Source organism: Macrobrachium nipponense, chromosome 41 (assembly GCF_015104395.2).
Source record: "Macrobrachium nipponense isolate FS-2020 chromosome 41, ASM1510439v2, whole genome shotgun sequence".
Classification (NCBI taxonomy): domain Eukaryota; kingdom Metazoa; phylum Arthropoda; class Malacostraca; order Decapoda; family Palaemonidae; genus Macrobrachium; species Macrobrachium nipponense.
In genome coordinates this window covers 641,046-653,545 of record NC_061102.1, presented here as the reverse complement: position 1 = coordinate 653,545, position 12,500 = coordinate 641,046, and the positions used below count along the sequence as shown (strand labels likewise).

Below are 12,500 nucleotides of genomic sequence, written 5' to 3'. Positions count from 1 at the left end.
ATTTTAATTGTAAATTGTTCTTGGTAAAAGTTTACTTTTGCCTTTTTAAGTGAGATATATTCAAAATTGAATAAAAAAGAAAGACTCTTTGAAATTCTAAACAATTACTTTAGTATTAACTTTAATAATGCGTTACTTAACTAAGTATAACCTTTAAAATAGATTGCAAGTTACTTCCCTAAAAAGTATAACTTTAAATGGTTACTTCCCTAAAAAAGTATAGTTAATAATGGTTCTTCTAAAAAAAGTACTTTAATAATGCGTTACTTAATTAAAAAAGTATAACTTTAATATTGCGTTACTTCCCTAAATAAGTTAAGTATATCTTAGTTTTACCAGACCACTGAGCTGATTAACGGCCCTCCTAGGGCTGGCCCGAAGGATTAGATACTTTTACGTGATTAGGAACCAATTGGTTACCTAGCAACGGGACCTACAGCTTATTGTGGGATCCGAACCACATTGTATCGAGAAATGAATTTCTATCACCAGAAATAAATTCCTCTGGTTCTGCGTTGGCCGAGCCGAGAATCGAACTCCGGCCCACCGAATGGTAGCCGAGCGCTAAATGCACTAGGCCAACGTAGAACTTGTTACTTCCCTAAAAAAGTATAACTTTAATAATGCGTTACTTCGCTAAAAAAGTATAACTTTAATAATGCGTTACTTCCCTAAAAAAGTATAACTTTGATAATGCGTTACCTCCCTAAAAAAGTATAACTTTGAGAATGCGTTACTTCCTTAAAAAGTATAACTTTGATAATGCGTTATTTCCCTAAAAAAGTATAACTTTAATAATACGTTACTTCTATAAAAAAGTAAAACTTTGATAATGCGTTACTTCCCTAAAAAAGTATAACTTTAAAAATGCGTTACCTCCCTAAAAAAGTATAACTAATAATGCGTTACTTCCCTAAAAAAAATGTTCAATTGAAAAGATCCGTGCCGAGGAAAGGGACGGAAAAACCTCGAACATGCAAATTTCATATTAACCAACCTGTTGCTTGGCGTCAGTCTGAAGCACCCCGTCCACCCACCAAGACAGAGTCACGGGAGGTCTGGAGCCCGATGCCTCGCAAACCAGGGAGTATCGAGTGCCCTCTTTCATGACCTTGTCCGTGTTGATGATCCTCACTTCCACCGGGGGGACTGCGGGGAGAGAGAGGAGTGCGCATGCGTTAACACCTATCGAGTAAAAAAAATGCGTCGAAGTTTCTTCAGCGCAATCGAGTTTTCTGTACATCGTATAATCAAGGCCATCGAAAATAGATCTACCTTTCGGTGGTCTCGGTATAATGCTGTGTGAGCAGCGGCCCATATAACTGTGTAACCACGGCCCGGTGGTGGCCTGGCTTATATCGTTGTCAGGCGCATGATTATGGCTACCTTTAACCTTGAATAAAATAAAAACTACGGTGGCAAGATGACTGCAATTTGTTATGTTTGATGATTGGAGGGTGGATGATCGACATGCCAATTTGCAGCCTTCTAGCCTCAATAGTTTTTAAGATCTAAGTGTGGACGGACAGTCAAAGCCGGCACATCAGTATTCTTTTCAGAAAACTAAAAGAAAAATACATAATTACCTGTTTTAAAAGATGTATTCAGTTACTCAAATTGTGACGACATTGCTATACATTCGCCACCCATCACGTTTTGCTATAAAGGTTGGGGTAAAATGTATGATATGATTAACTTATTAATCTATATATATATCACAGATTATTTTCAGCCATTTTGCGTGATTCGTAAGCCGCGATAATTATAAGGATTATGGTCTCAACGTCCGCAGGGTCGTCCTTTTCAAGTCATTCCTTTGTTATGGAAATTTATTGTGCTTTCCAGTTGTAAAGGTTCGTCTTGCTCGAACGTACATACACACAAACATATACATAATTGTGTGAGTATTTATACAAATATATATATATATATATATATATATATATATATCTATATATATATATATATATATATCACACACATACACATATATATATATGCATACACACACACACACACACAAACACACACACACACACACACACACACACACACACACATATATATATATATATATATATATATATATATATATATATATATATATATATATATATATTATGTAGCATGTAGGATATAGAAACTTGATGAAAATATTAATTGATAAACGCAATTTTAAGAAGAAAAAATAGGAAAGAATGACGCATTAATTAATGAAATAAACAATTAGCATAGAATATCAAGCTGTGCAGAAGCGCTGAGTAGATATAATTACCTGTTTATTGAGTTTTACGTGTGAGACGTAAAACAGTGATAAAGAGGCCAGAAGTAGAGTAAGCTTCTAATGAGAATGAGAGAAAAAAAGTAAGTAATGAGATTATACACTGCACAGTAGAGAGCACCATGGTTGCACTGCGGATAAATAAAGAGTCTAATGAGGTACTGAAGTTTAGAACAAAAAATGTAAATGGAGAAACTTTGTTGGGAAAAAAATTCTTAACTATGCCAAACGGAAGAAAATTTTCATTAGTTGTTAAATGTAATTGAGTTTTGTATTGCGGAGTTAGGTCAGTGTCAGTTTGAGGATACGTGTAAATAGAAATAGAAGAGGCTAAAAAAAGAAGCATCAGAATGTAGAAAATAGATCAGTGACTTGCTTCATTGTTACAGTAATAGTGTAATTGAATACATAGCCGAGGTGTCACGGTTATGCATAGATGCGTGATAGGTTCTGTATGGCTTAAAGGTTGGATTATTGCTTCTTTGTATAAGATGCGTTAGACACAGACAATTAGGAGGATAAGTAGAGAAATAGGAATACTAGTATACATGCCTCAAAAGATACAGGGTATTGTTTTTTCTTATTTTAAGACCAGACAACTGAAATACATGTATAAGAAGATTAATGAAACTAATTATATCCTTAACTGAAAAGCATGAGAATTGAAAAAAAGTGTGTCATTCATGATCTTGTGTGTGTGTATGTGCTTGACACTTCATAATTAATACCTACGCGTACTGAAATATATATTCTGTGTTTCATTCTACACTTGCTTCACTGCAACATAAACGTATGATCGCCTTGTCTCTGCAACCAAGTAATTCTTATGTTTAGATAAATACAAAGACTTCTGTCACCTACACGTCATATCCAGTTTAACGGAGGCGTTGATTGAGCGAGTCATGTTGGAGTTCGATGCTCTGCAGGTGATAACTCGATGGAGATGTTGTCGGCTGAGGTTGGGTAAGGTCAGGGTATTCTTGGTGACCTCCTCAGTCACATGCTCGCTGACCTCGTCCAGAAGGGCATCTTCGTGCCACCAGGTCACTCTGGGGGAGGTCGTCCTTAGGAAAACAATTAAACACGGTGGTTATGATGTCATGCTGACAAGGAATCTGTTATAAGTTATTTCCTGAATTTGTATACTACGTTGATTTTGTGTGAGGGGGTAGGGCCATTAGTGCACCTTATGCGGTGCACTGTAGGCACTGCTTGGGGTTCTTTGCAGAGTCCTATTGGCCCCTAGCGGCAACCCCTTCGTTCCTTTTATTGTGCCTCGTTTCATTATTTTTCTTCCATCTTACTTTCAATCCTCTTCTAACAATTGTTTCATAGTGCAACTGCTTTGAGGTTTTCCTCTTGTTATACCTTTATGAACTTGTATAATTTCAATTTCCCTTTCCGCCCTGAATGACGTCACAAGTCCCATAGCTTGACCTTTGACATGAATTTTAAGAGGCAGACCATTTGATAATGCAATGGTACACTTTAAATCTAAAAAAGAACGCTATAATGTTCGCTTTAATCTAAGAATGACATCGCAAGAATTAATTTCATAATCGCATAGTTGGGAACAGGAATAATTATTGCAGCGATCAGGTGTCTCTATATTGTTATCTGTGATTACCATGAGATGCAGTGTTTAGATTTTTACCAGAGTAAATGTATTACCTGAAAATACATGAATTACATAACATCTTTAACATTCTCTTTCACAATGGGGTTAACACAGCAACTGCAATAATAACGGTAATAATAATACGAGTAACAATAATAATCCTCCGCTGTTTTGCTGAAGACATTCCCATTTTACAAACATCCAGAGAGAGATATTTCCCCAGGCCCCAAGCGAGAGAGAAGTTCAACCGCCTCACCCAAAACACGAGCATTAGCCAATTCAATTTTCCAAAAAGGTCTGATTGGGAGCTATCCTGACGTGACTTTTACACCTGAGAACTCACCTCCGGTAACGGTGCAGGTGAGGGACAGATCAGTTCCGAGTGGGAAAGGCCCGATGACACCTGTCAGTTGCTTCCGGTTCTCAGTCGAACTTATCTCGATTTTCTGAGGAGGAACTGGAAAAGAAAAAATTTATTTTTATTTATTTATTTACTTTTTTTGGTGTGGGTGGGGTGGGAGGGGATGTGGGGTAGCGGGTGTGGGGGTGAATTAAATGACTGCGGTTGTTGAATATTTTTTAGGCGTTTGTCTATTTGATCGTAAGTTTAGTGTGTGTAAATTATACATATATGTATACATATATATATATATATATATATATATATATATATATATATATATATATATATATATAACCACGTAGACAGGAAAGAGAATTTAAAAAAAGAGGAGTCGAGAATTTTGCAAGGGAGTCTCACAAGTTTACTTTAAAAAAAAAGAGAGAAAAAACTGTATGAAACAAGGTGATTTATTCATCTTGCCCCCTCGGTACAAAGAGCTGGTTCAAGCGTATGATACACTCTCGGTTTCCATCCACGGATCTCTCTCTCTCTCTCTCTCTCTCTCTCTCTTCTCTCTCTCTCTCTCTCTCTCGTCGCTCTCTCTCTCTCTCTATATATATATAATATATATATAGTATATATAATATTACATACTATATTTATATATAATAGTATATATATAGTATATATTTGTTTATATATAAATATATGTGCATTCATATATATATAACTATATTAATATATATATATATATATATATATGTATGATATATATATATATATATATAAATATATATATATTATAATATATATATATATACATATATATAATATATATATATATATATATATATATATATATATATATAATATATATATAAATATAACTATATATACATACATACAATAGAGAGAGAGAGAGAGAGAGAGAGAGAGAGAGAGAGAGAGTAAAACACACACAGACACAAAAATACATACGAAAGAACGAACCAACCAAACGAAAAGAACTCCTTACCCATGACCGTGAGTCTTATTCGTAGGTTCCTGGTAGGCGAGGCTCTGAAATCGACCCTACACCTATACTCGGCCTGGTCATCAGCCTCGACGTTTTTTATGGTTAGGACGTGGGGTTGGGTCGATAGGTCGAAGTGTGCTCGATCTTGCAGGCTCGACCAATGGGGGGCCGACTGCAGGGACACCTCTCTTGCGTCAATACTGTGAAGTAGGAAGAGAGAGAGAGAGTTTGTGAGTGAGTGAGTGAGAGAGAGAGAGAGAGAATTGAGACCAGGAGATATCAGAGTTTATTTAATGGAGCCACATGGTTCACGCCCTTTTCACACGGAGAGAGAGAAAAAAAAGAGTGATAGAGAGAAAGTGGGAGAAGGAAAGAGGAACATAGAAAGAGATACATATCTCATAGTTTTTGAGAAGAATTAGTCTTCTTAACTTTAGCGAGGTGGATTCAACTCCTGATATTTCAGATGAAAGTTCCAAGAAGTATTCTTTTCTAGTGTACCAAATTATCTTTACCAGATAAATGGTTGTTAAGAATAATTAAAAAAAAACATAAATCTCAGTAACTTCATATAATAGAAAGATGTTACGTTCAAAGGGCTGAGGAAATTTGTTGACGTTTGCCTTAGGATAAAACGCTCTTTAGAAATTTATAGAGGGAATTTCCTTTCCCAAAGGGTCCACAACCATTTGCTACGCCCTCCTCTGAATTGGGAAAATTTGTATTTTTACCCCAAGTCACTAACATCCCTAAGAAATAATTACTGTCGATTCCCTACGCTATAATAGATTTGTACCTATCACAAAATATAATAGCTTCTAGCAATGACATTTTAATTTTTTTTTCAAATTGCATAAGGTCGATTAATTACCAATACCTGCTTCACGTCCAAAGAAATACAAATGACAGAATAAAGACTAGATCATGCGATAAATAAATTGTTATTCATGTTTACGAAGTACTACTTCTACCTGGAGCAATTAACCAACATTCAAGGTGCAGCATCTAGGTCTCTCTTACCTGTAAACGGGTTTTCCCGTAAGACCATTAGAAAAAAGTACCAAGATGGGCGTGTCCCCAGGTTGGGTCAGGTCACAAGGCAGCTCGGCCAAGCCTCCAGTGACAGCGATGACCTCCTCCGCAGGTCCTGTGAATGGTGATAATCGGAACGTTAAAAACATGATTATGAAAAAGAAAATAATTAAATTATGGGACGGTGCGGTAAAAATAATGTAAAGAAGAATCGTTTAAATAAAAACTTATCTGATCTGAAGATGAATTGTCCTCTCTCTCTCTCTCCTCCTCCTCATCTCTCTCTTCTCTCTCTCTCGCTCTCTCTCATCTCCAAAAAAAAACTTAATTAAGCGCGTTAAAGTGTACGTATATATGCTCTTATTTATCTGATATTTCATTATGTACCTAATTATTACTTCTTATTGTTTTTCCATACGAATTTTCAACACAAATGAACCCTTATAACGAGCGCAATTATAAAGTTTCAAAACTGACCTCTGCATAATTGTGAGGTCAAGAAATCATATTTGGAAACGTATTATAATTGTGATTAAAAGACATCTATAAAATCGGATGGAATGATACTTAAAATAAAAAAAAAACTAAAATAAAAGAATACTTTAAAGAAATTGCTCACCGCAATTTTCTCAAATTTCCAGGTGATATTAAACGACTCATGCACAGGTGATGTTGCAAGGCTTTCAAAGATGTCCTTTGATATGGAAATTTGTGTCTCATATCAGCCGCGGAGCCGAGTCCAAAAATTTCCATTTAAATTCATGCTTTATCCTCAATAGATGTCCCGTGGGGATTTGGTCTTACACAAAAATATGATGGAAACGAAGGGCGTGTGACTCTCTTTCAAGAGGCTGTTTTGGTAAAGGAATATGTCACGCGGTTTCGCAAGAAGTTATTTACAATCAAATTCGTATACAATATCTTTCCCCGCCTTTAAGGTCGATTATATATATATATACAATAATATTATATATATATATATATATATATATATATATATATATATATAGATAAAATATCTTATATACATACATACATACTAATAAATATTATATATAGTATATATATATATATATATATATACATCCATATATATATATATATATATATATATATATATATATATCTATATATAATATATATATATATATATATATATATATATATATATATATGTTTTGGTAAAGGAATATCTTACGCGGTTTCGCAAGAAGTTATTTACAATCAAATTCGTATACAATATCTTTTCCGCTTAAGGTCGATTATATATATATATATTATCTATATATATATATATATAGTATATTATATATATATATATATTATATATATAAATGATATATATATATCCACATACATAACACATATAAACAATTTTAGGATTTCATAAAAAAAAATATATATAAGATTATCAACAGTTACAGGTTGAAATCTATACTAGAAGCATCAGTCATGACGGCGTATTTCATTTTTCTTAGAAACAACAAAGTAATACTTACAAGATGAAGTATTTGACCCTTGACAGTATTACTTGTTACATCATTGAATTTGAATATGATATGCTAAATGTCAAGTATCGTTAGGCTGCATTAAAAAAAGGAAATTCGTTAATCTAATTTAGCAAACGGGGTCTGTAATGATAAATATTACCTTTCTGCTCTTCATATTATCTGTATAGTGGAAATCAAAATCAAACACGAGAGAACTATAGCTAGTGATAATTACTCGACAATGAAGATAAAAAAAATTAGCAGAAGGAAAATCTGAAGCTCCAAATTAAATTAAACGTGATAAATAAAACTATTTTAATACTCATCATTGTAGGAAAAAAAGGCGACAACGAAAATTATCAAAAGGAATAGTCGAAGCCCCAGCGACGGTGCCTTACAAATCACTGCAGTGCAAACCAGTGCCTCCATGCGCGAGAACTATTAAAATGCTAAGCTACGTACCATTATCAGCCACCTCTCCCACTTTTTGCTTCTTTATATTTTTTCCCCTTATACTAGAATATGTAAATAAGCCTGGGCTGCGTATACAAAGAACCCTCATTAGCATCTGTAACATCTTACTTCAGAGGGCTTGTAGTAAACGGAAGGCGAAGAAACAAGAGAGGACGAGAACTCACTTCATTCCTTGTTTTCACTTCTTCGTTATTCTCATTTAGTCCAAGAGCTCTTGAATTCCTTCCCCCCTCTGACTAACTCTCTCGAATTTCCTCAATTTGTTTACGAGTGAGTAGAGAGAAGTCGATTTTAAGCGTTTTCGTAAATTTTATTCTCTAACCAGGTATAACTTTTCTTTCTAATTCTCCTTTTCCTTCTTCGTATTATTCATTATTACCAAAAACTTCCAAAGATCAGGCAAAGATGCAATTCATTGCCACAATAATATTCTTACGTTTCAATAATTAATTACATTTTTGTTTATTTATTGATTTATTAATTTCTTTTTGTCATTTTTAATAAGTGAGATTTCTTTAAGTACTTACCTAGATATTTAATAATCAGTTAATTTGTTTGATAGGATTTTTATTCTGAATGATAATAATAATGATAATGATTAATAATAATAATTATAACTTGCTAGTCGAGCATTATATCCATTCTATCACACAGGTAATAACAGAAGAGGGGTCCATTAATACTATTATTTCTCGCTGTTGCAGTTCATCCTATATTCTTTAAAGCTCGCATCATTTCATTCTGTTCTCCCGTTCATGAATTCATGATTATTCATCTATTCACGTATATTCGTCTTCATTCACTGTCGTCTCTCTCGCATCATTAGTATCGCGTCTATTCAACTTTGATACCGGTGTCATATCTAAATGCGAATTAAATCACTTTATGTTCAGTGCCTCCTCAACGGAGCTTCTACCTTTATATTCTGATTCAAAGGAAGGTATAATAACGTTTCAGTGTGACAGTAACTCCAGTAGTAGATTTAATACAGCCCTTTCATGAAGAGGTCGTGTATTTCATGACGCAAAACCTGCCTTTGAAGCGATAAGGTGCTTTATGTAGGAAGTTCTCGTCTTCGTTTATGATTCAGTCATTTCATTGGCTTTGCTCGTTTGCAGCAGTATTGCGCTTGTGATATAGACATAAATGCATGTATATGATTGTTCGTCGAACGGATTTCTCCTTTTTGAAAGGTGATTCTTGAAAGCCGCTAGCATTTTATATATATATATATATATATATATATATATATATATATATATATAGATATATATATATATATATGTATATATATATATATACATTTCTATACTATATTTTCTAATATATAATATATATAGATATATATATATATATATGAATAAAAATAAATATATATATATATATATATAATATATATATATATATATATATATATATATATATATATATATATATATATATGAATAACTTGATCACGAAGTATATAAAACGTGATGCTATGTATAAATAAAGGTTTTTGCCACGAAGGAAAAAAATGAAAAAGCGAGATAGCCAAGTACTTTCGGTCCTGTTCTGACCCTTTACAGAGGCAAACTGATTTTACAAAGAACAACATAGTCAAAAGAAGGCTTGATATACAAACTGACACTACCAGATTAGCCATAAGGGCGATTTTCACTCTACAGAAAGGAGGAGCCACCATTGGCTAGCCACACCTTGAAGGATACCCGCAGTAAACAAGTGATTCTTCCAAAAAACAGTACATTTTGAAAAAAAACACACGGGAACATATACAATTTATATTTATATTTTCTTTCGTTTTTTCATTAATAATAATGTTGTTGGGAAAAATTTGTGTAAAAATTCATGATATTAAATTGTATATGTTCCCGTGTTTTTTTCAAAATGTACTGTTTTTTGGAAGAATCACTTGTTTGATGCTGGTATCCTTCAAGGTGTGGCTAGCCTCTGGCGGCTCCTCCTTTCTGTAGAGTGAAAATCGCCCTTATGGCTAATCTGGTAGTGTCAGTTTGTATATTAAGCCTTCTTTTGACTATGTTGTTCTTTGTAAAATCAGTTTGCCTCAGTAAAGAGTCCGAACAGGACCGAAAGTACTTGGCTATCTCGCTTTTTCATTTACTTCCTTCGTGGCAAAAAACCTTTATATATATATATATATATATATATATATATAATATATAGATATATATATATATATATAATATATATATGTATATGTATAGTATATGTATATATATATATATATATATATATATATATATATATATATATATATATATATATATATATATATGACCTGTTGGAAGGTTGTCTACTCTTCGAAATAAAAGTCAAATGATACTATTTATTGGGAAAGATCAAATATCAATTTCTCCAGATTTAAAGGAAATAAGTGTATGTATGTATACGTGTGTGTGTGTGTTTTTTTTTTTTTTCTCAAGTTTCGTTCGAACTCAGGACATTCCGCGTCAATGTGATGTTTCTACCCGATTCCAGTGGATTAAGAAACGATGCCCTTTAATTAATTACTTTAGGAAACAGAGACCCACATTCTTCCCATCTCGTCGATGACGGCAGAGGTTCGTCTTCTCAACTATATGACGATGATATCTCTTGTGCGGAAACTCTCTTTTGAAGAATAACATTTATCCAATTACTAATAATGAAAAATTCAGTTCCAGGGCATTTTCCAGTCAAGGGGGCGTAGCCGGAATGAAAGCTTTAAAGCGAATAGTAGTAGTATCAGTAGGTGGCATCTTTAAGCCAAATGACGACGAAAGCGGTAATGGTTAAAAGGATTAAGTCTTCATCATGCAAATGGCTCGCTCCTGAGGAACACGACGCCCTCATTTCGCGATGGCTTTCACGCATTACCTCCGAGTGTGGTTGCTCTTGCTGTTTATATTTATGTAAGTGAAATCCAATAGCTTCCTTTTCGTAATTTTTTTTTCTCTCTATTTTTACTCGTCTTTATCAACCGGAGATTGATGATGCTTGTATTAATATTTCACTGAGAGAGAGGGCTAAGTTATTCTTGGGTCATTTTTCTTAATCCGGCGAAATTGTATTATATTCGCCCTACTGAATTTCGTCTTTCTTATTTATCTAAAGAAAATGATTTTCGTTTCCTCAGTATATCTGTGTAAATAGTTGTATATATTATTATATAAATAATTATATAAAAATAATATATATATTTAAATATATATATTACACTATATACCATATACCATAAATTTTAAATTATATATTATAATATATTATTAATTTAATATATATATATATATTTTATATATATATATAACTAATATATATATAGATATATGTATATATTACACACACACACACACACACACACACACACACACACACATATATATATATATATATATATATATATATATATATATATATATATATATATATATATATATATATATATATATATATACATACACACACACACACACACACACGTGTCTCATACCTCTATGCCGTGGATGTTCATGATGGGAATTATAGAGAATATTTAAAGGCATTATCATCTACTACACAAAATCAATATATCCATTTCAAACTAAACCCATCCATTTGTCAGCCTTTTGGGGCGAGAGGGAGAGGGGGAGGCTTGCTTTTGCAGTTACTTTTTTTAAATATTATTTCGTAAAGTTGTTATGCATAGTACCAGTTTATAAACCTTACGAGAATGATGTGAAATTAAACCTTAGGAATTGCTTAGTTATCCTGTTTTTTGTTTATTATGTGTGAAATAAGGTTCAGTCATTTCCTGATTTGACAAAAAGCTACCTCGTATCTCAGAGAATCCCATAACAACGAAAACAAAACCGACCGAGCCTTAGTTAGGTTTTACTCTGTAATGGAAGCACTAAGAGTAGTTTCCTTCTATTGCAGCCATTCAGACGGAAAGGTGTACTGAACTAGGCTATTTCATGTAGTGCGTAAATTGCCCTTTGCTTTTTGCATAATATCCGCGACCTGAGATGAGAGCCTTTACCTTACCTGAGGCTGTAAGTTTCCTAAAGGGGAGTTGTTCGGCCAATCTTAAGCAAGAAGTACAGAGCGAAAAGGGACATGCTTATTCCAGTGAGAATTCTTTATTATCCGAGTGCTAGAAATATAGTAACTTTTTCTCGTTTTGTCATGGAAAAGAAGGTAGCGTGAAGTATAAGTGACGCTTCGATTTCGCTTAGTATCTGCTATTTACCTGCTTTGAGTTCGGTTTA

At 33.3% G+C, this 12,500-nt stretch overlaps 2 protein-coding genes and 1 long non-coding RNA gene across 3 annotated transcripts in view; 1 reads left to right on the top strand and 2 right to left on the bottom strand.

Annotated features, from left to right (window-relative positions):
* The window catches only part of LOC135212427 (nephrin-like), a 24,756-nt gene extending 21,486 nt beyond the window's left edge, over positions 1-3,270 (bottom strand). Inside the window, 2 exon segments of the mRNA XM_064245793.1 lie at positions 998-1,149; positions 3,143-3,270. Of these exon segments, the coding sequence (XP_064101863.1) occupies positions 998-1,149; positions 3,143-3,185 (195 nt within the window). The 5' untranslated portion in view covers positions 3,186-3,270.
* LOC135212429 (uncharacterized) overlaps positions 1-12,500 on the top strand; it is a 282,113-nt gene that overhangs the window by 6,909 nt on the left and 262,704 nt on the right. The gene's annotated exons all lie outside the window — the stretch shown is intronic.
* The window catches only part of LOC135212428 (uncharacterized), a 52,949-nt gene continuing 43,656 nt past the window's right edge, over positions 3,208-12,500 (bottom strand). The window contains exons 3-6 of the mRNA XM_064245794.1: positions 6,278-6,404; positions 5,258-5,457; positions 4,243-4,356; positions 3,208-3,345 (exon numbers count right to left, since the gene is read on the bottom strand). Coding sequence (XP_064101864.1) covers positions 3,326-3,345; positions 4,243-4,356; positions 5,258-5,457; positions 6,278-6,404 — 461 coding nt within the window. The 3' untranslated portion in view covers positions 3,208-3,325. The remainder of the gene's footprint in view (positions 3,346-4,242; positions 4,357-5,257; positions 5,458-6,277; positions 6,405-12,500) is intronic.